Source organism: Vidua macroura, chromosome 1, assembly GCF_024509145.1.
Source record: "Vidua macroura isolate BioBank_ID:100142 chromosome 1, ASM2450914v1, whole genome shotgun sequence".
NCBI classification, from domain to species: domain Eukaryota; kingdom Metazoa; phylum Chordata; class Aves; order Passeriformes; family Viduidae; genus Vidua; species Vidua macroura.
In genome coordinates this window covers 34,453,006-34,474,200 of record NC_071571.1, presented here as the reverse complement: position 1 = coordinate 34,474,200, position 21,195 = coordinate 34,453,006, and the positions used below count along the sequence as shown (strand labels likewise).

Here is a 21,195-nt window from a genome sequence, read left to right as displayed (position 1 = left end):
CCTTACTGATCACCAGTACTTAGGACTGTGTCAAAGTGAAAATCTTTACAGGTCCCTTTGATATTTCAAATCATCAAAACCCCAGACAGACAAAATAACAAGTCACTGAAACTCCCGGGAATAAAGGCACCAAAGAGAAGATTTAACTCTGTTTAACTCTCTAGCTCACTAGGTTTCCACAAAAAGAAGCTCTTTCCCAGAAATCATGAAAGATTGGAAATGCTGTTAAAAATGAAAAGTTGTTGCTAATCCGTCACTGGTGAAAAAACAAGTTTTTTTCAATCATCTTCTACGGACATCTAGTCTCCAATCCTGCAATCATCCAGCTACATGAATTTACATGCCCTCCTTTAATATTCCTCAGTTTTACAAACCTTGCAAAATTTCTTCAGCCACAGTAACTTGCAGTTAGTTTTACCAGGGGAAGAGATGACGAAAGTATAGCACAATGCATTGCTGGCCCTGAAACCTGCACCAGGCAAGGACGAAGATATACTGGAAAAAAATAAGTTGTGAAAGCCTTTTTTGCACCAACCCCCTTACTATTCATCATGACAATGGTGCCATGCTTGTGTTAGAAATGACAGAAAGTTTTTCATAGAGGCTCCTGATATCACCTCAAACCCCTGAAGTTACATGAGGGTAGAGACTTCAATTATCTACAGAGTATGTGCAAATTAAATATACTCTATCACAGTGAATTCACTTGCGCTGTAACTGCTGTGATTTATGCAGAAAATTGCAGCCAAGCTCAAAAGCTAGAGCAGCACTTTCAGGTTGACCAAAATTATTAAATTCACTAAGACATTAACTAACATGGAAGTGGAGAAGAATAGAATATTTGGAAAAGCAGAAATTGTTAGCATTTCTAAACATTCCAGTTTGAAATGCCATATTAATCTGGAAATTTTCCTAGTTATTTTAAAAATGTAATTGTCTTGAAAACCTGAGAATGTCCTGGTTGTTTATGTGGACAGAACAATTAAGAAATTAAATCATATTGACTTAAACTAAATTACTGTTTTTAATTTCAGCCACTAAGTCAACAAGCCTGTTAGTCACATAAAACTGGTTACCGTTATAGCTCACCTGCATGATGTACAGCTATGACACAAAAGAAACCTTAAATCTGTCAGTTTTTCTTCATTTCCTGCTCTATTAAAAACAACCCAATACTCCAACTCATTCCTCTTTTATGTCTTCTTTCCTAGATTTTTCCTAACTGATTTTAACAGCTAGTTAGAAACCTGAACATCAATATCTATGTATTAATGAAAAACAGAACAAACACTGGTTTTTCAAAGCTATCTTAAAGACTGATTAGATTCAGTAATAAATTAACTGGGTAGGAATGCTGTTTTCAAGGGAAAATACGATATTCTACAGGAAAGTATGGGACTTCTTGTTTTGTTTTCCAAGGAGATCTTCCAGCCAGGAAGCTTTTACCACATGTCCAGATTCCGTGATTTGCTCTGCATCCAACAGCAGTGCAAAATCATCTTTGACATTTACCGAAGCGTCAGGAGCAGCTCTTTAAAAGGACAAAGCTGGTCTAGAGTACAAGAAAGGAGACTGCAAACAAGGTGAATGCTTGACAATAAGGAAGGTGCCAGTGTCATAGTGAGAACAGGGCTGTACACTCTAAGACTGCACTTTTAGAACTTTATAAATTTGAACATGCTTCTCTGAGTCTTTTAGCTAAAGACAAATATAAGATTGAGTCAGTGTCGCTGCAGAAAATTTCGTCTGTGAGGAGTCATATACAGATCCTCAGTCTTCATGTTCTATTCTATAATAAATTCTTAATTTTGCAATAATAAAATAACTGAGCATGCATGATTTTACATGTTATAGTGGTGACAGCATACTGGATAGTCATTAGTTAATGGACAAACATGAATGCAGGATAAGGTATACAGGGAGTTCATTGTAAAAAGGCATTAATATGCCATTACTTTTATAGAGGGAGCAGCTTTTGCTAGCTAAGCTCCTGTAAAACACACATTTGAGCTTATGGGGATATTAGCAAAACGATCCCTCACGTGCTTATGAACAAAGTTTGTCTCCTAGTTTTGCAAAACATGCTGAAAATTACCATGGGGGCTCAAAAGTTTTATTTATTATGGTTTAATTCCATTACTTCTTAAAAAATAAAAAAGGAGGGGGGAAGGGTACTTTTAAAGAGCTGACTAATTTAGAAATACATCAGAGATCGATTTTTATATAGGATTTTAGAATTCTCTTGCAATTCTTCACTATAAGCAAAAACTTCAGATGCTTAGTCGAGGAGGGAAAAAATACCTTTAGCTGTTTATAAACTGAAAACACATTTGGCTGTATTTTGGCTAACATTTCAGACAAAAAATGGCTGGTTTTCACGATTACTGTTTTATCTTTGCACATTTATCAGAAAACTTCTAAAACTTGAGTGCCTGTCACTTACAGTGTGATAGGAAGTTAGGAAATGAAGCACCTTGAAGCACAGAGCAATTCAGAGTCCACATTTAGAGTGTTACGTCAAGTGCATACATTCTTTATTTTTCAAGTCAAGGTGGACACAAGCAGGCACAGGATATGCTTTAGATGACATTATGTTCTTATCTCAGCTTTTGCTTTTCTTATTGCTTTTCACTCATCAAAATTCTCCCTGCTTGCACTCCCTGCACAGACAGCTCGTGCTGCCACCATTGCCCAGTGCAGGTCCAGAGAACAGTTTCCGTCAGAAGGCACCCCAGAGAGTCACCTTGTCCAACCTCCTGCTCCAGCCAGGACTAAATGCAGTATCAGAACAGGCTGCTGGGGGCCTTTTTTTAGACAAAGTGTGAAAATCTACAGTAGCAGAGACTGATTCCAGCCAGTTGCTGTGCCTTGCAGCACATAGCAGCTCTCCTGCTGGAACCTTTCTTTCTTTAAGTCTCATGGAATTTTCTCTCACTGAAACTTGTGCCTGTGGTCTTCTGTCTTCACGCTGCAAAGGGTGCCAGACCCTGTCTCCTCTGTAACTACCCTGTAAGTAACTAAAGGCAGCAATTAGATCACCTGGTAGCCATCTCTTCAGGGTAAATAAACCAAGTTCCCCCAATCTCTGCTTCTGTGTCTACTCTCTCCATTCAGCAGAGGGAAGACACCCATAATGCCATCTGTCCTCTCTGCAACTGACCCACCTTCTAGGAAGTCACTGCAGACTCACACAAGAACATGTGTGCAGTTTTGGGGTGCCCATTTGTTTGGATTTATTCAACAGTCCAAGCAGATTTCATCCAAAACTGCCCCAGACTTTGGTGGTGCAGAAATTTTGTATTGCCCTCACAACAGAGATCTTTCTACGTTCTCTGGAGATTGTTTGGGCAAACCCAAATATCTGACTCTAAGCCAATCAGTTAATTATTATATGTAATGTTTGTCCTATTTGATAATTGCTCTGCCCAAGAAACATGCCAGTGCAGATGTACCACTGAAATTCAGTGCTCCTGTGCTCAGTGCTACATGGGGAAGTCATATACCCTTCCTACATCCAGCTCAGTCTGATCTGCACTCCAAAACATCCTGTTATTGGAGCATTGCATCTTTAAAATGAGTCTCCCTGACATAAAGAACTGTCTATTAAGGGGGGGAAAAAGAAAGAGGTATTAGAGTTGCAGCTGGCTGTGCTTTCAGACAAGAACTTGTTCTGAGCGAGACCAGGTGAGACCAAAGCTTAAAATTCTGGAATGTAGCATGTGCAGATGCCAGAGTATTATTATCTGTTTTATCATTTGCCATTTGTCACATTTTCTGGGCATTTGACCTCAGAAACAAATCAGAAATAACAGAACCATTTAGCAGTGACAATGAATATCAAACAGAAAATGAAATCTACAAACCTTAATCATCTTTCAGTGCATTGCAAGTAAAAAAACATTCATTTTCAAGACGTTTCTTAAATAACAAAAACTGTATTTGTCAGCAAAAAAAAAAAAATCCCAATTTCTCTTGAAAAAATTATTGTCAAAAGCTAAAATTTTAATAATTACTGAGCCTCATTGGAAACTTTTTGATCAGCTACATTTCACTTTTCTAAGAAGACCTCTATAAATTCATGCTCTTCCGACTATCTCTATACTCTTTCTTTTTCCTGTAACATTAACTTATTTTTGCATATTTTTACAACTGTTGCTGGTAAGGTTTTTTACTTTTCCTGAAGTATGTACTGCAGTATTTTTATAGGGCACTACAAAGTCTTGTCAAAATGGTTTAAACTAAATGAAAAAAATGGCTTAATTAATTACTAAATATTAGAATATCTACCGAATTGCAGTAGCTGGGAAAAGTTCCATGCTGCACAAGATTAGCAAGTAAAAAGCCAAACTGAACACTTAACTGATGCACAGCAATGTCCCCCTTTAACTGTTGCTTAAATTTTTGTCTTAAATTTGATTTTTCATTCTTAAAGAAAAACTTGAAATGTGGGGGACAGCTGAGGGGTGCTAATAGAGTGTCAATTTCAAAAAGAAAGAAACCATCAATCAAATTTATATACCAATATCACCACCTTAATTTGTGCAACTTGAAATCTTATTCAGGTGATAAATTCTTTCTGGTATGAGTGCTTAGGAATAGCAGAAGTTAATTCTGCCTTGCAGTCTCAAAGATGGGGACAAACACACTCACACACACACCCCTCCTACATACACAAATAGATCCATACATACAGAGATCTGTGTACCAATCTGCACTTTGTGCAACACATCCCTCTTCATACTAATGGCCACAGGAGATACTTGTCAACACTGCATTCCAATGGCAAGGAATCTGGTCATTCAGGCAAACTGTAAAATGAAACTTAATTTAGTGTTTATATTGATTTTTCAGCCAATCTGATTTCTACACGAGTTTTCTAAAGAAACTCACTTATGCAAAGTATATCAGAAAACTGAACAGTATTCAGAGCTATGAGAATTCCTGCAGTTTTGTGCTACAAGGGAAATAGAGCTCATGTCCTTAGCTGCAGTGAAAGAAAAGTTCATTTTGACCTGGAAAACAAATGATAACAAAGAACACAGTACTGGAATTTTCGACATGATATTGAGTTGCCTTAAACTGAGGTCAAGGAAGAACCTGGTCTAGCACATTTTTTCTGTTCTGGTTTGTAAGACTTCATTTGGAAAAAACTAGCTCATGTTAAATCTGACATATAAAATAAGTGGTGCTGATGGGCTTTTCCAGTGTGGTGAAGCATTCAACTGACATTACTTTTGACAGAGCTTGTGATAATGAACTTTTTTATTATTATAAACATTATTTTCTTCTGCTAATGGGCACAGATTTATTGATCTGTAGAAAATAGTGCTCATCTGAAGCACATTGCCCATATTTTTTATGATCATGGCACAAGAGTTGCAGATATCTGCAGTAAAACTCTCCATCTTGTTATTTAAACTAATACATCTTGTACTTACACTAATACAGAGCTTTAATATGTTTGACTAATGGCTGCAATTTTCAAAACATCCTGCAATGCTCTTGAATTAAAGATATGATGTAAAAATAAAGACTGCCACAGAAAAAGATCTTGTATTGATCTGAGAGACTACAATTCTCACTCTCAATTAGTAGTTTTTACCAAGAGAATGGCTAGTTTTATTATAATGTGCAGAAATCTTTCAGTAACTTAAAAGTTGTATGTTTTCAATGGAGATACTCATTTTAACACTGTAAGTTGATGCTACAAGGAAACACCAGGCCATAAAATAAAGAATGGAAGTGAGGATGGAATAAACAGTGTTGTGTTAAGTAAATTATACTTTCCTGGCTCTGTTAGGATTTAAAAGACCTAAAAAGCAAAATGTGTGTCACTGGGACTGAAAAATAATTCATGCTATTTGACAATACAGGCTTTAAAAATGTGTTTGGAGGAAGTCAAGAGGGAGCAAGCATCACAACACAAAAATTCCATGCCACGTTTAAAAACAAATACAAGCACCCACGTAGAGAGGAAATCACACATTAATAGAGATCCAAGGTTCTTCAGTCTCTGGGATCACTGTGGCTGAACAAGTAGTTTTTCAAGACGGCACATTCCAAAGCTAGAGATGTTGAAAAAATATGTGGGTGCTCAAAGGACTGAAAAGAGGATACTTCCACAGAGCCCATCAACTCAGCCCTCCTGTTCACTGCAATAAGCTTTGGATCAGGCTTAACATCCAAATGCAGTCCTCACTCACTAAAATTGGCTGGTAACACTGGAAACTGTTTGGGCAAGGTACCCCACCCATAAACAGAGAGTTTGGGGATAGTACTGTAGTAAGCAACAAATAATTTGTCTCTTTGCCAAGACTAGGGGTTGTGTCTCTTACTTGTTCACCCTCTGAGATAATAAAACGAGGGCTATAGTAAGGTAATATCTCTGAAGCGATCTAAGAAGGAATGCCACATGAATGAGAAATAAGAGGATAAGAGTTCCTCCAATTTTGAAGTCTTAAGTGGAAGAAATGACTAAGTAACAGGGTACAGAGAGCCACTAGCAGATGGATGCAGTGTTTCCAACAGCTCTTTGCTCTGGGATCTGTAAGTAGGAAGAACAGAAAGGAAATACAAACCTGAGTGTGGAAAGAGAGTTCCACTATGGGAATTGCCACATCATCTAGGTGGAAGACAAAGATATGCAAGTCCATTTGCAGGAGAAAGAGAGCATAAACAGAGTTAAGTGGATATTAATGAACACTAAACAAGGATGGCAAGCCTGCTCTGAACTTACAAATCACATCCGCATTAATACCAAATGAGTTCATTAAGATTAACATTATTATGATGAGTATCAAAGGGATTAAAAGAGATTATGGTAAATAAGAGAGTCAGATAGGAATAAGATGTAATTACCTTCCTATCTGGTTTATCTGTAGCTGCAGAGACAGACCCAGCATTCACTTCACATTGGAGGAACCTAACTCACATTTTGATCTGAAGTGTAATTTTCAGCAAAGCTGATCTCAACAGTTTGGGCTGAACACGGCCCAGGCATGTGCAGGATGAACAAAAGAAGGGTGGGAAGGTGAGAGCACAGAGAGATGGGGAAGGGCACAGGAGGCTGCCTTGCCCCAGCACCCTCTCCCAAGTGCAGGAAACAACTTGGTCTTCCTGCCTGCTATGTCCAAAACTTGACGAGTGGCCAGCCCTGCGACCACCTCTGTCCAATACCTGACCTGCCATAATCTCAGCACACATGACACCAGCTCTGAAAACTTCATGAGGCTTCACAAACATCAACCAAGTCTTCCAAAAAGGTTTAAAAGGAAGGTCTCAAGTTTGTGCTAGGAAAACTGAGGAATTCAGGAGCAGAGGGATCGCATTCAGTGAAATAAAAGCATGCTGTCTGATATTTACCTCTTGCTTTTGTACCGCAGCAACAGAGCAAATTTTTTTTTGTGCATGCAGAGACCAGCTAAGGAGCACCAAATTATGGCTTAAAATCACACAGCCTATAGACCTGCCAATGCATACATTCAGCAATGCAGGCGGAAATGTTACTTGAGATCTTGGTGGGGAAATTTACTGGGACTCGTCCAGCCAGGCTCTGCTAGGAGCAGATTGCCTTTCTTCACAGGCCGACCACGCACATTTGGCTCTCCAGTGCAAACATCACTCCCAAGCTCTGGTGTGTTTTGCCTCTGGTTTGTTTGACAGGTTACATGTGCTTCTGAATATATCTTCTGATGCTCATTTTCAGAGCACTGTTAATATTTCTCTTGGCTTCTGTTTAAAAATTAGGTCCCTAAAGATATCATCCTTCAATAAGAAAATCCTCTTGCCAAAAGACCCAGCTTCAAATGTGTGGAACTTGACTGACAGGGCTGTTGACCTCTGACCATGAAGCTGCAAGTCCACTGGCAAACCTGCACATTGGGTCCCAGCAACTAGCAGCAGAGGAATCCAAATGGGCAGCTACTTTCCTTTTCTTGTTGTTGTCCAAAAGAATGTGAATTTCAAAAGCACCTGTCAAGCACAACCAGAGCTGTCTGACTCTCACCTGGTCAGTTATGCTTCATTAATTACATGTTTTGTTGCTTCAACAACCAATATACACACCTGTGTGTGTATGCATACAGAATTCACAACTTCAGCATTTTGAAAGTTTTTACAACTGTTTTTCCTGTGGTGCTGTGTTGAAATCAGTGAAGTAGCAGCAGTAAATTGTAACTTAGAGCTGCAGTGCACTTCTGAAAGGCAAGGATTTACATCTTTACACACTCGACCAAACTTCACCAAGCGTGAATCAGCAGGGTGGGTAATTTGCAAAAGTTCAAGTACATGGCAGGGTCATCAGTCAGTCCACACTGTCCAGAGCACCATGACTTCTCCTTTGCTGCCCTTCCAGACAGGTGACATGTTAATAGCTGATACCAGACAAGTGAGACTCTGATCCCCTGTGGAATGCAATCCAATACCCTATGACTTTCAGGCCACGCTGCACAACGTATTTTGCATATGTTTTTATAAAAGAAATAGCAGGGATGCATTTCTGCAGAGGAAAGATGGAGTGTGACAGTCTGTTATCGTCTGCCCAGCATCTTGCCAGCGTGGCTAGACACTATCCTAGGACAACACTGATGGACTTTTCCTGAAGTCTGCAGCCAGAAAAGGCAGGAAGGGAAAGAGTGAAGACAAGTCCATCCCAGCATCTAAAGCAGGCAGGCAAAGGGAAGAATCTACTATGCTTTTTTTCTGATGGTCTGTGGAGCTGCACTTCCCAACATTTCTAGGAGAAAGTATGAGTCAGAAATCCTACGGGAACTCCTGCAGCAGCACAGCTCCCTCCTCAACCCACACCTCCTCAACAGAGCACTGCGCAATCCAGTCCATATGGTATATCTGCACTGCAACATGGGCCAGGCCCGGGTGCGGCCTAGCGCTGGGCTCTCAAATGATAAAGGTTTGGCCCGTGAGCAACTGTTTGTGCTTGAGCAGTTGACTGAGGAGCTTGAAAATCACTTAGGGAAAACCTGTGAATAAAGTGCAGGAACATAACAGGTCAACATAAGATGGTTTTGCAGAGGGCTACCTGGGGGAAGGGAAGGCAGGAGCTGGCCACGGACTCTTGTCTTGTTCAGAAAGAGAGCGGGAGGTTTTGCTACCAACCACAGAACAACACTGTTTCTTATTTTGCTCAGTCAGTCCCCAGTACAGGTTGTAAAAAAGTAAAAAAAAAAAAAAAAATCACTAAACACTGAAAAGCATATTTAAGGCTGTCTTTAGTTAACCAAGCGAATCTGTAGTTCACTGCAATTCCAGTGGGTACCAATACAGTGCTTCCCTGAGAGACAAAAATTCCCATTGATAGAGGCACTTCTGAGATTCATACCTTAAGAGCAGACAGCTCTTGATGCAGAAACCTGATGCAGAGCTCCTCCGAGCAGAACGGGTATCCTCAGGACACCAACACACACCTGATAGCTCACATCCATCCCACACCTAAACACAACCAATGCCCGAGCATGGGCTTAGTGTTAAACTCTGTGGCCCACCCTAAGGGCAAAGTGTTCACAGTGAACTCGGGGAAGAGGTACCTTTCCTTGCTCCACATCAGACCTAGAGACTGTTAGCTATGTGGAGAAAAAGACTGAAAGGTCTGTAGGGAGACTGACAGGCTTAATAAGACCAAGCGCATTTCTCTGTCCTGTAAAGGAAATCCATGTAGGCAGGTGCCCCAAGACCCCGGCTGTTCTGGAGAGCAGAACTGTGACAGGAGGGGATGTGCTGCGCAGGGTCGGGACCTCCGCGGTCCCAGCAAAGGCAAGACAGCCACGAGCCCGAAGTAAGCTGAGGATCAGAATCCTGTGACAAGTGGTAGGGATGAAAAGCTGAGGCTTGTTGAGATGAGCTCTGCAAACTGCCTCCCTTAAATGCTTTATTTTCTACAGCGGATTTCCAACAGTAGAAGCTTTTACTCACTCTGCTAGGCAGAGGCTGAACTGCTTTCTTCAAACAGTTTCAAATTCACCAGCCACGCTCGAAGAACCACCCCTTTTTGCCTCTCTCTTTTCTTTTTGCACTCTGGGCTTTTTGTGAAAGAGACATCCAGTTTCAAGCCATTTAAAAAATATCAAAAAACCCCAGTGGAAAATAATTCGCAGCTGTGATAATATCACATTTTTTAAAATACCGTAATATAGTTTTACTTTTAATAATAAAAGATAAAAAAGGGGAGTCTGTGAATAATTAGAGAGTGCAGTCTGAAGCCAGTTACAGTCACTGCAATTGATAATAAACTTAAAGCCCCTTGACAGCAGGTAAATGCTTTGCAACCCTGACCCCCTTCCTCTCACATTACTTAACAACCCTGCAGTTCCAGCATTACATCACCGTCCAAGCGATTGGTTCCCGCATTTTAACTCTCTCCCTGTCTCCTCCGATTAGGAACAACATAATGATGGAGGGGGAGGACACCAAACCACAACAAACTACCAAACTTCTCTCAAGTTTGCTGTGCTCTTTGTTTGGGTTTGGTTTGGTCGAAAAAACAGCTTCTGCTCCTAAGAGCTGAGGATACACGCACCAGAAAACAAACTCTGTAGAAGTGGAAAAGAGTGGGAAAGGGGGACTCGGGAGGGGAGGAGGAGAGGAGGAGGAGGAAGGCGAGGAGGGGGGGAAACTATATAGAAATCAGAAAAGGAAAAGAAAATTAAAAACAAACCTCATGGACATCACTGAGCCTGAATTCCCTGCTGAGGTGCAGAACATGAGAGCCCTGGAATGAGTGTATGTAGAACTTGAGCCAAAGCTTAACTAGCCCGAGTGAGTCATATCCTTCCCATTTGATTCCCGTCCAAGCGATGATGTAATGCCCTGGCCCTCTCCCTCGCTCCCGCTCGCTGCACTACCTCCCTCCTCCCCTTTTCTCCTTTTTAGCTCAGTACTGGTGAAGTCACCATTTAAATCTGGCAGCGCTGAAGCAAAAACTTCAATGTAACCAAAACAGCCCCAGGCCAAGTTCCAGACGTACTGAGACTCAGTGGTGCAATTGCCATTGGAAACGAGTAAACAGAGAAAGAAACAGTGCTGCCTGTGAAGGGCCTGCGCAGCTGCCCGCCGGAGCGCAGGAAAACCCTGGGACCAGGCACGGGGCTGACAGGATTGACTGGGGATCACCAGGAGATCCCGCATCGCTCCCGAGCGCCCGCACGATCCGCGCTTCGGGAAGATCCGGCCACTGGAAGAGGAAGGAGATCGAGCCTGAGTTGAGGAGGGCAGCGGAGAAGCCGGGGAGCAGCGGAGGTGCATGGGAGGTCTGGGAGATGGAGAGCGCTGCTTTGCAGGTTATGCCTCAGACCGGGATTTCTCTGCCTCAGCAGAGCACAGCTGGAATTGAGCCCCAGGTTTTTGAAGGAAAACGACGGGGCTGGTTCTTGCACTGCATTCCTCCGTATCCAAACACACAGGTGCACGGCACCTTCTTTCCCCACAACAGAATAAAGTAACTAACTCACTGCTTTACTGCTCTTATTGCCTTTCTGGTGTTTCTCTCATAAGTCTGGTTTATTTAAGCATAGAGAATGTTTCTAAATGGAACTTATAATAAACTTTCACTCACGCAAGGATAAGCTATTGTGGTGTAAAGTGCTCTGCCTCATCAAAGTGCTCCTGATGCTAAATGCTGCAGTGGCTGTGGTTGAAATACCTCTCATGTCCTCCCCCACAGAGGGCTTTCTTTCTCACTGTTCATAACTCCCAACTGATTGTAGTCAATGCAGTACCAAGCAGTTGGTCCACAAAAGAATGCAAAGCCTAAGTAATAACAATAATATTCATAATCATAATAATAATAAATGAAAATGTCTAAGCACACATAACATCCCTGAGCAATTCAAAGACTAATAGTTTTGACATCAAACTGCAGATGTAAGTATTAATGGCACATGAAACACCATAGATGTATTTGTCTCCTTTCTTTATAGATCAAGAATTATTTCACAAAGCCACCTCAACTCAGTTTTCCAGCACTCAGTAGATGCACTTACGCCCCTCAAATTTAGAAAACAGTAGGAAAACAGGAATATCAGTGTACTTCCTTTTCTTCCTTATGATGATGTGAGTTTATGGAAAATCAATTTCTATTGCCCAGCAGCATTTTACCACATTGGGGTTTTTTTGGGGCGGGTTCTTTAATTGATTACAGCAGCAGTGCAACAGAGATTATTGTAAAGTACCAAAGTCTCTTCCTGAGAATACTCTTACAATTTCAAATTATTTTTAGAATATATATAGTGTTGATATATAATTTAGAATATATATAGTGTTGATGTCTATGGATCAACACTATTAGCTTCTGTCATATTTGGATCTTGAATTCAAAGTATTTTTTTGCTTAAGATATACATTATTTTTACAGACAGAATGAGAGGAGAAGAAAACTAAGCGTTTATCCAATTCAATTAAAAAAACACAGTTCTTCACAGCAACCTGACCTGCTGGATGACATCCTCAATAGATACTGATGCTGCAGCCACTCAGAGTGACACCTTTATCAAACAAGGCAGCTCTGAATTAGAGGTGATCAGCCATAATTATTACTGGCGCCACTGAAGCCTGTGGCTTGACAGCATCAGATGTGGTTGTTATAAAGTTTGGTCCATTGTGTCAATGGCCTGTATAACTCATTTATGTCTGAATTACCAGCTATTGATTTTTTGTCTTCTGTCATGTAATAAAATAAAAGTTAGATCATTCCTAAAGCCCTCTTTTAATTCCAGCCTTGCTGATAGTTTTGTTTTAAGCTTATGCCACTTCTTTCTCTCCACTTAAAAAATGAAACTTCCACCCCTTTTTCTGTGCATGTCTAAGAGGTCATCTTCCCTCCTTCCTTCTTTTTATTTTGTCTTCTTACATTTATGCTACTGGATTACATAGCTTCTGCTCATTCAGTTATCCCCTGACATTGCTGTAAACTTTGTTGTGGGCCCAGGACAGACCACTGGCTCAAAATACAGGAATGTGCCTACAACTGAGGGATGACTTTAAATCCCCTGCTCCAGCTTTGCAAAGAAGGAAGCTGCCACCTAAAGAGAAAAGGATTACCCTGAGTAACTCAGGTTACCATGAAGCTGCTTGAGCATATAATACATCCATTCCTGCAGTCTTTGGGCCTCTTCTCACTCTTCTGACAAACCCACACTTCTACCACTGTAGATATTCAAAGCAAAATGCAACCAGAGATGATGCAGGAGCCACAGGGTAGTTCATTGTCCTCCTGAGGCTTTGAGGACTTGCTTGGTAAGTCTTCTCTTTCCAAAAGAAAATTTTGTTCACCAGAAGCAATAGCAGACCTTTGCCCATCTGTGAGCATCTTAACCATAATATCACAGGAGTGACTGTGTGTGCATGGCAAATGGCCCTTCTAATTATTACTATGTTCATTGACACAGACTCAGAAGAATTAAACTGCTTTCAAAACGGTGTCTTATACAAGATATTTCTAGGAGTAAGAGCATTTCTGAAATGAACAAGAGAGATCAAAGCAGTCTGAACTGCATTTCTAAATGACATATTTACGTTGAAGTCCTATTTCAAGAAATTGTTTTAAAACAGACATCATACTCCAAAGGAGTTAAAAACTTATTTGTTCTTGCTGATGGGAAAACAAAAAGTTCTTTCCAGGCAGGTATTTCCAAAGCCTATTGATTTTTTCCTTCCCCCTAACAGGAAACACTGTTTTCCCCTTTTCCTTCCTGTGACAGACCAGTTAATGATAAAGAATGTCCTGTGCTCAGAGGAAATTCCACTTGCATGCAAGAGCTCCCTCTTTATCTGTTTACTTGTCTGTCTTTTCATTCTCCCCCCCATTCCAACCCCAGCCTTAAATTTCCATGTTCATCAAGAATAGGGCTGTTGTGATGAGAGTTATGGGATGTTTTAATTCTAATGGGAGCTTCCTTCAAACTAGGGCCCTGGCCAGGACAGTTATGACTCCAGCTTAGCTGTCTAGTTCAGGAATTCTTGCAACACCCTCCCTACAGAATGTTTCATCCTTGGGGAAAGGGTGGTGGGGCACACCACAGATGTTTGGTGTAACTGAGACTTGACAAAAATCACTGCTTCTGCTGAAAGTTTCCAGTCTCAACAACCAGAAAGCTCTGACTTTTAAGAGCCCAAACGTCAGAGTGCACTGGGATTATCCCAAATGCGTATTGTAAAAAGGAACTGGGTGTACTGCAGCTGAGATTGTGGATGGACAAATCACAGGTTCTACATGCATTTTAGGTAAGTGTGTCTCACCCAGCCCTTGAGACTGACTTTTGCCTATGTCAGTTAGTTGCCCAAGGCCCTGTGGATAAAAGCACCATAACCTGATTATTTTTTTCCTCCACTGCTTGGCACTTAAAGAGGCTTGATTAAGAAAATATTCTGTAATAATGATCCTGCGCTCAGGAAAGTCTCATTTTCGTTCTGACATTATTTTTCATTTCTAACCCAAGAGCCTTACAGTCCCTGTGGAATTAAAGAGGCCAGATAATTTCAGGGTTAAATAAGCTTTAATGACTATCACATGTATGGAACCTTAAACCCAGTATTAAAAATTATTTTTTTAAAGTGGCATCTCTTCCTTTTTTAATTTAAAATAACCATCCAGGTGGTTTCCTAAGGATTTCTTTGCAAATTGCTTCCAGTGAACCTTTTCAGTTACAGACCACTGCAAACCCATGTGGTGGTATTCAGCATTTAGTTCAACTTGGGTGTCCCATGTTTTTGTAGTGGACAGAGGGACTGTCTGCACAAATGTCTGCACAAGGGAAGCTGTCTGGGCAGGCTAGCTGTCACTAGTAAGGACATAAAAATGTAAATATCCACAATTTCAGAAGAAACTAAAGTAAAGCAGTGCTAAGAGTAGATTCTTCAAGTTGCTCATAAGAAAATGGGGTACATGTTCCCAAGTCACTTTGGTTCTTCAGAAAAAGACATTCTTTGTTTAAGAAGACTCGGATCAAAGTGCTCAGCATTGAGCTATATCAAAGGTTTTCCTATGAACTCTCCAAATTGTAATAAAATAAAATATCTGGAAATATCCTTTGTAAGAACTGCCCCACATTTATAGAACATAAGCACTGGATTGGACAAAGTCTACATGAAACCTGGAACAAAGATCTCCCACTCTCAAACACATGCTCAAACATACTGCTCCATTAGAAACACTTCATTGAAAATATTTAAGGAAGAAGAACTACCAAAGTTTGGGTCCAGCTTCTTTAGAGACAGAAATATGCAATGGGCATGATGGCTAGTAGACTTCCCCGAAATATTTTGACAACGAGTCTTCAAGAATGATCTCAAGAAAAACTTTCCCACTAACAGTTTTAAGCATGTTGAAGCCACTTGGGATCATGGGGGGTTTGTGTTGGGAACATTCAACTACTAGGAAATAGAATAGCCTACTTAACTTTATACTCACCAAACAGCCATGGGCCAGTGGCAAGTGGCAAGTGGCTGACCTGGAAGTGAAGAGCTTTGTATCCAGTTACATATCACTGAGTCATGCAGTGTGATCAGCCTCCTCTTTTATTGTAGCTGTAAACCACAAATACCCAAGACAAATAATGTAGCAATTTATGCAAAATAATTAATAACATTTTACATTTCAGTAGAACCTTTGACCCTGAAGGATCACAAAGCATCTTGCAGGCCAGCCATTGAAAGTCACGTGGTGCAATTATCCCCAACACGGGAGATCGCAGCCAGCCAGCCGATGGCACAGGAGTGCAGAGGGCAGATGTTGACTAAGGACAGAAGCAAACAGCTGCAATTAGGCAAAAAACATCGTGTAATCTTTAATATTCATGCATAATGAATAGGAGGTTCTCTTCCCCCACTGCGATTCTAATTACTCAAACAGATAATTAGTATGTGCTGGTCAAAATGTGGAGCCATTGCTCTTTTTAGATTTGCTCAAAGAAGTTTTGCCACACATCTACACAAAATATCTTGACCCTAGATCTCAAATATCTTAATCTTTAGTTAAAACTCTACAGGCTTTGTCTTGGACACAGTGAAAACTTTATCACATATAGCTGCATCTCAAAGATTGTAGCAGGAAAAAGGATCTGGTTTTGATGTTCTTTCATTTTACTTCTAGCAGACAGAAAAGTAAGCTGAAATAGCAGAATTTGGATTCAAAGAGTAAACATATATGCTATAATTGAAAATATTTTCTCTGAAGTACAGTATGGTAAGCACTGAAAAATAAATAGTAGAGGTCTAAAATAAATTTTAGCACTGAACCAAATTTTATTCTTCCCCTAAACTGTCATCTCCATGCACTTTTATTAGCTCTCTTCTTTATTTTTCAGCACAATAGCAATAATTAATGTTCTAATGAAGCTCTTTTTTTTAAATAAGCAAGTGTCTGGAACTCAGTTCCAACTGGAAAAGGAGACCGCTCGGACTCAGATCAACCTCATTACAGCAGGACAAATTCATAGTGCTATTTAATAAAAACATACACAAGATAACTTGTTTTTAAGATACGCCCTCTTTTGTTAGTAATCCAGCTAATAATGCAATATTTCCTCCTTGAAAATGAACAGCTATAACAGTCCACTAGGAAATTTTTCTGGACTCTTGGACAGCAAACTGACTTAAGCTTTGGAGTTCCATGAATTACAAGTAGCCAAGTAATTCTGTTGATCCTGGTTCATCCTCACACACAGGCTTTACAGCATTCAATAACTATCAGGATGATGAAAATTCATTATCCAGGAGGTACCATTTTCAACTTGGCTTTATCCAAGAATCTGAAATTAATTTATATCCAGAATCTTGACACCTAAACACCAACCTATTCTTGTGCAAATTAGAATTTTTTTAATGTTTCTTAAAAATCACACAGGTCTGCAGCACAGAAACTGAGATGCAGCCACATCCAAGGGCCAGCCTGCCCTAAAAATTCTGTTTGCAGTGACTCTCGTTGAAACATAATGTGATGTGAAGTTTCCAGTGTTACAAGTCAGCCATAAGACTTAAAACTCTGTAGTTGATAATATAAAGCTATTACATGAATAGATATTTTTTAAGGAAATAATAAAAGTCTTTTCCTTTTTTCTTTTTTTTTTTTTTTTTTTTTTAATAGGAATTAACCAGGAAATCCATTTCAGTTTCCTTCATAGGAACTTCTCCAGCCACAGAATCATTATCTGATAGACCCTTTCTGAAATCAAGTGAGGTCCATCTGTACCCACTTATGGTTTTAGGATTTACATATTTGTTTAGACTTCCAGTGCTTTTCTTCTGAAAAAAAGTATGGCTATCTATTAACTCCAAACATATTAAAACCAAACAGATCTCTTGTAGACACTCAGATAAATCCTTTCAGGACTGACTGGAAAGGATCAGAGTCAGGGTTACACCACTAGTTTTACTGTGATGATAAATGAAAGAGAAATAATTTGCAGCTTCACTTTCACATTCTGTGGTGCAGGATGCTGCTTTAGTTTCAACATCAGTTTCTACGAATGAAAACATACAGCTTTTCCATCTTGCGTAAAAAAACCCCAAACTCTGGAATAAAAAAGTATCTGTACAAAACACACATGTAATCTGAAGTACACAGTGAGTATGTACACATTCCACACAAACTGCTTCTACTAGATTTACACAGTCTTCTGCTTGGATACCCTCTAACACTAGCTTGTTCCTGACGCTATACAAACCCAAATGGTCCTGCTTGTCCTTAGTGACTGCAGCCCATACAAATGAGGCACTTCTGTAAATTCTGTATTGGAAAAAGTGCACCAGATAGAAAAATAATCCACAGTTCGATTTAAAGAAAAACAAACAGCAAACAAACTAAACTTTAAACTTGTTTAAAGAGAAAAAATATATTTATTATGGAAACAGGATAAACAGATTAAAACAATGATGACACTCATCTGCGAACCTGCAGGGTTCACTCATAGTCCAAGACATAACATAAGTGAATATTTCTGTCATTATAACTGAATAGTTTTGATGCAAGAGAAGCAGCCCTTCAGTCAGTTTCTCCTCTTAGCTGAGATGGGTCCCCTCAGTTTTGAATTCCCAAATCCTCAACCTTTACTCTTTCTCTCTTGTGTGCCCAAATCTTTATCTTTCTTTCCTCCTATCGAGTAGCATGAATTTAATTTCTTAGGATTTAGAATTCTTCTACTGTCTTAATTCTTTATGTTCAAGCTTTTTTGTGTTAATCATTCTTCGTGGAATGCCAACCTGAATTTAGCTTGAAAACACTTCAGGGCTTATATATTCTTGTAATTGCTTCACAACCGGAACATATGTCTCACCACCCTGCACGTCAGTAGTTGCAACATCATTTTCTCTGGCTTTTACCAATGTAATTGTACCTCTTTCATATCTGCCCAGACTCCTGCTACAAGGACCTTTTTCCCAGCCCTTTCTGCTGAACATGTCAACCGTCTCTGTGTATCCCTTAATCACCTAAGTTTTCCTCCTGCAACCTTCCCCGCCTTTGCTAGCATGCTTTCATCAGTATTAAGTTAGATCCAGATCAATCCATCATGCCATCTCACACTTCCCATCCCTTTTGGAAAGCCACCTTCCTTATAAGTGTTATTTATAAGTACTAATACTTAGGAAATGAGCAAATCATCACAGAAGCTTACTGCCACTCCATGACCACTTACTCTGATCCATGAGCCCTCCTCCTACACAGACATTTCCAGATGATGAGCTCCCAGCTTCTTCTTCTGCTTCTAGAAATTTTTATTAGTCCCCCCAGGCACAGCCTTGCATTTTTTAATACTGAAATTCATTCCATTGCCATTACTTCAGTACTCAAAGCTCATCCATGTTTTTTGGGTTGGTTTTCCTTTTCTGTTTTCTTTTGTATGGTATCCAGGTCTGTCTCAGTATTGCCAGTGTCTCCAAAGCCTGCGTCACCAGCAGGACTTGACATACTTTCACTACCATCATTAATGAGAACATAACATTTGAGCAAATCAGGACTATACTGGACACTGTGTAGCCCCACAAACAGCCTCCTCTTTCAACACCACACAGTTCTCTCCCCTCCAGCAAACTTCATCTTAAAGCACATTGAGTGAAACCTACCTGTCCTATTTCCCAGGACAGACTCCTTCACATTAGCTGCAGTTGTCAAGCAGCCTGCAGCTGTCAGCAGCTTTTACTGAGTGGGAATTCGTCAGAGTGAATAGCAGTGCAGGACAAAGTTTACCCTTATTTACAGGTTCACTCTCAGCCCTGCCTGAAATTTCTCTTGGCTGACAGAGTGCAGTAAGCAACTTTTTGTAAAAAATTTAAAGAGGAAAAATGTTTTAATTACAATGGAGATAAGTAGTTGCATTAATACTACTAGAATATTTAAGCAGTATTTCAGATGTCTGCTGGCACTCAGCACGTTTTAGAGAGGAATTTTACATCTGTGCTCCACAGACCTGAGAAACTGCCTGCACTGTGTACTATTTTGCTCCAGTTATGCTTGTTATTAGGCAGTGTCATTATGTACAATTTTCAGTGTTCCTAAAAGGGATTTCAGTAATGTCACAGGAAAAAATGGATGGTTTGTTTACTTGATTAATGTCGTGATCTGTGATTACAAATCTGTCTACTGTTGCTTTCACAGGAAATTATTTCAAGAACTTCACTTCTGGGTGTTGCTTAACATCCAGCACTGACTCCACTATAAACTCATACACATGATTTATCTGGTGGCCAGCATGTGTGGGAGGAAAGATCTAGGAGTCTGACAAAACTCTTTACTCCCTCTAACTTTCAGGCCATCAGATGTAGAAATCTAAATTATTACACTCCTAAGCCTGTTTGTAAATCCTCAGCCAACGCAAACAATTAATATTGAGCTAAGTGGATGCAAAATGAAAGTGATTAGGAATATATTTTTTAGAAAAAATTATATGCACATATTTTACTCTCTTTTAATGTTAAACCAGCTGATTACATCATCCCAACACAGTAAAAATTACTCCAAGGTAACCTAGGAAACAGTTTTTACTAAATAACAACTGAGTCCCTTCATTTAATCTCAATTCACACAGCACACAAGTTTAGCTGAGTCTCCCTTCCCAGCGATCTCAGGCGGTTTGCTCAGACCGGCTGGGATGCTCTCGCTGTCGGTTCATAGGGCAAAGCTCTCTGGAGACCGCAGCAAGGCTCTCTCGGATGAGGGGCCCTTGTCTGTTGGATGTGCTATTCTTGGTGGCTTGCCAGCAGCCCCAAATTTGGCAAGGTTCAGAGCACAAGTTACAGTCTGGTTGCTTGATTATCATGAATGTTATTATTTTTATTGGTCAGTTAATATGTCTTCACTTTCTCGTGTTTTTATTTTGCTTTGATTGTCCGTGTTAGCTATTCTGTGTCTCCAGCCTAAAGAGACATAAAGATGGGCAGCCCTCACAGTCATCACCTAACTTTTACCCAGGACAGCTAATAAGATTCTTGGTCCTCTATATTTTGGAGTCAAGTCAGAAGATCTCTATTCAGTTGCATCTCATTCCTTAGCTGGTCAGAATTTCCATAGTGCTCAAACAAAAACATATTAGATACTTGCAAGTACAGTAAAAGAAATGCAAGCTGCAGCTACCCAAAAGCAGCTCCAAGAATTTAGTCAATTGAGAGCCAAAGCAAAACCAGGATTAATTCTAGGTTGTGACTGCTTTGATTTCGCCTGCCTCTCTCCTGTGCTCATAATACCCATATGTAGGGGCATATCTATCAAAAACACACACCTAGATAATAAATACTATCATACGCAAAGCATTATGCATATATATATAAATGTGATTATGTAAAAAGATAAGTCTTCTTAAAAAGATGCAGAATGAATTACATGAAAAGTTAGGTTGACAGTTGTATCTTCGTTTTCATTCTATCTCCCTTTTCTAGTTAATTTTTAAAACCTCTAAAACTTTCCCTTTTTAGGCTGAAATATAGTAGGCTGGATCTTCACCAGATAATGAATATTTAAAAAAATATTTCCTTAAACTATTTTGCCTGTCTTGTTTAAGGATAGCAAAAAGTGTAAAAAGTTTTTCAGTCAGAAACCCTGGGAACAAAGTTGAACTTTGCCATGAAAGCAGTCCACTAAAAAATGTTTAAAAGGGCATTGATAAAAATTAGATTTTATTTGGTGAAGCCCTTCAAAGTTTTGTTTTGTTCAGGTCAATTATATTTTCCCCAAGTTTTCTTGCTAAGCTTGAAATC

General features: G+C 39.8%; 1 protein-coding gene across 2 annotated transcripts in view; it reads right to left on the bottom strand.

The window, feature by feature from the left end:
• The window catches only part of CREB5 (cAMP responsive element binding protein 5), a 251,080-nt gene that overhangs the window by 86,257 nt on the left and 143,628 nt on the right, over nt 1–21,195 (bottom strand). Inside the window, exon 1 of one of the 2 annotated variants that reach the window (XM_053989522.1) lies at nt 10,670–10,716. The exons of the other annotated variant lie outside the window; for it this stretch is intronic. Coding sequence (XP_053845497.1) covers nt 10,670–10,716 — 47 coding nt within the window. Of the gene's footprint in view, nt 1–10,669; nt 10,717–21,195 lie in introns of those variants that run through there. 2 annotated transcript variants of the gene reach the window in all.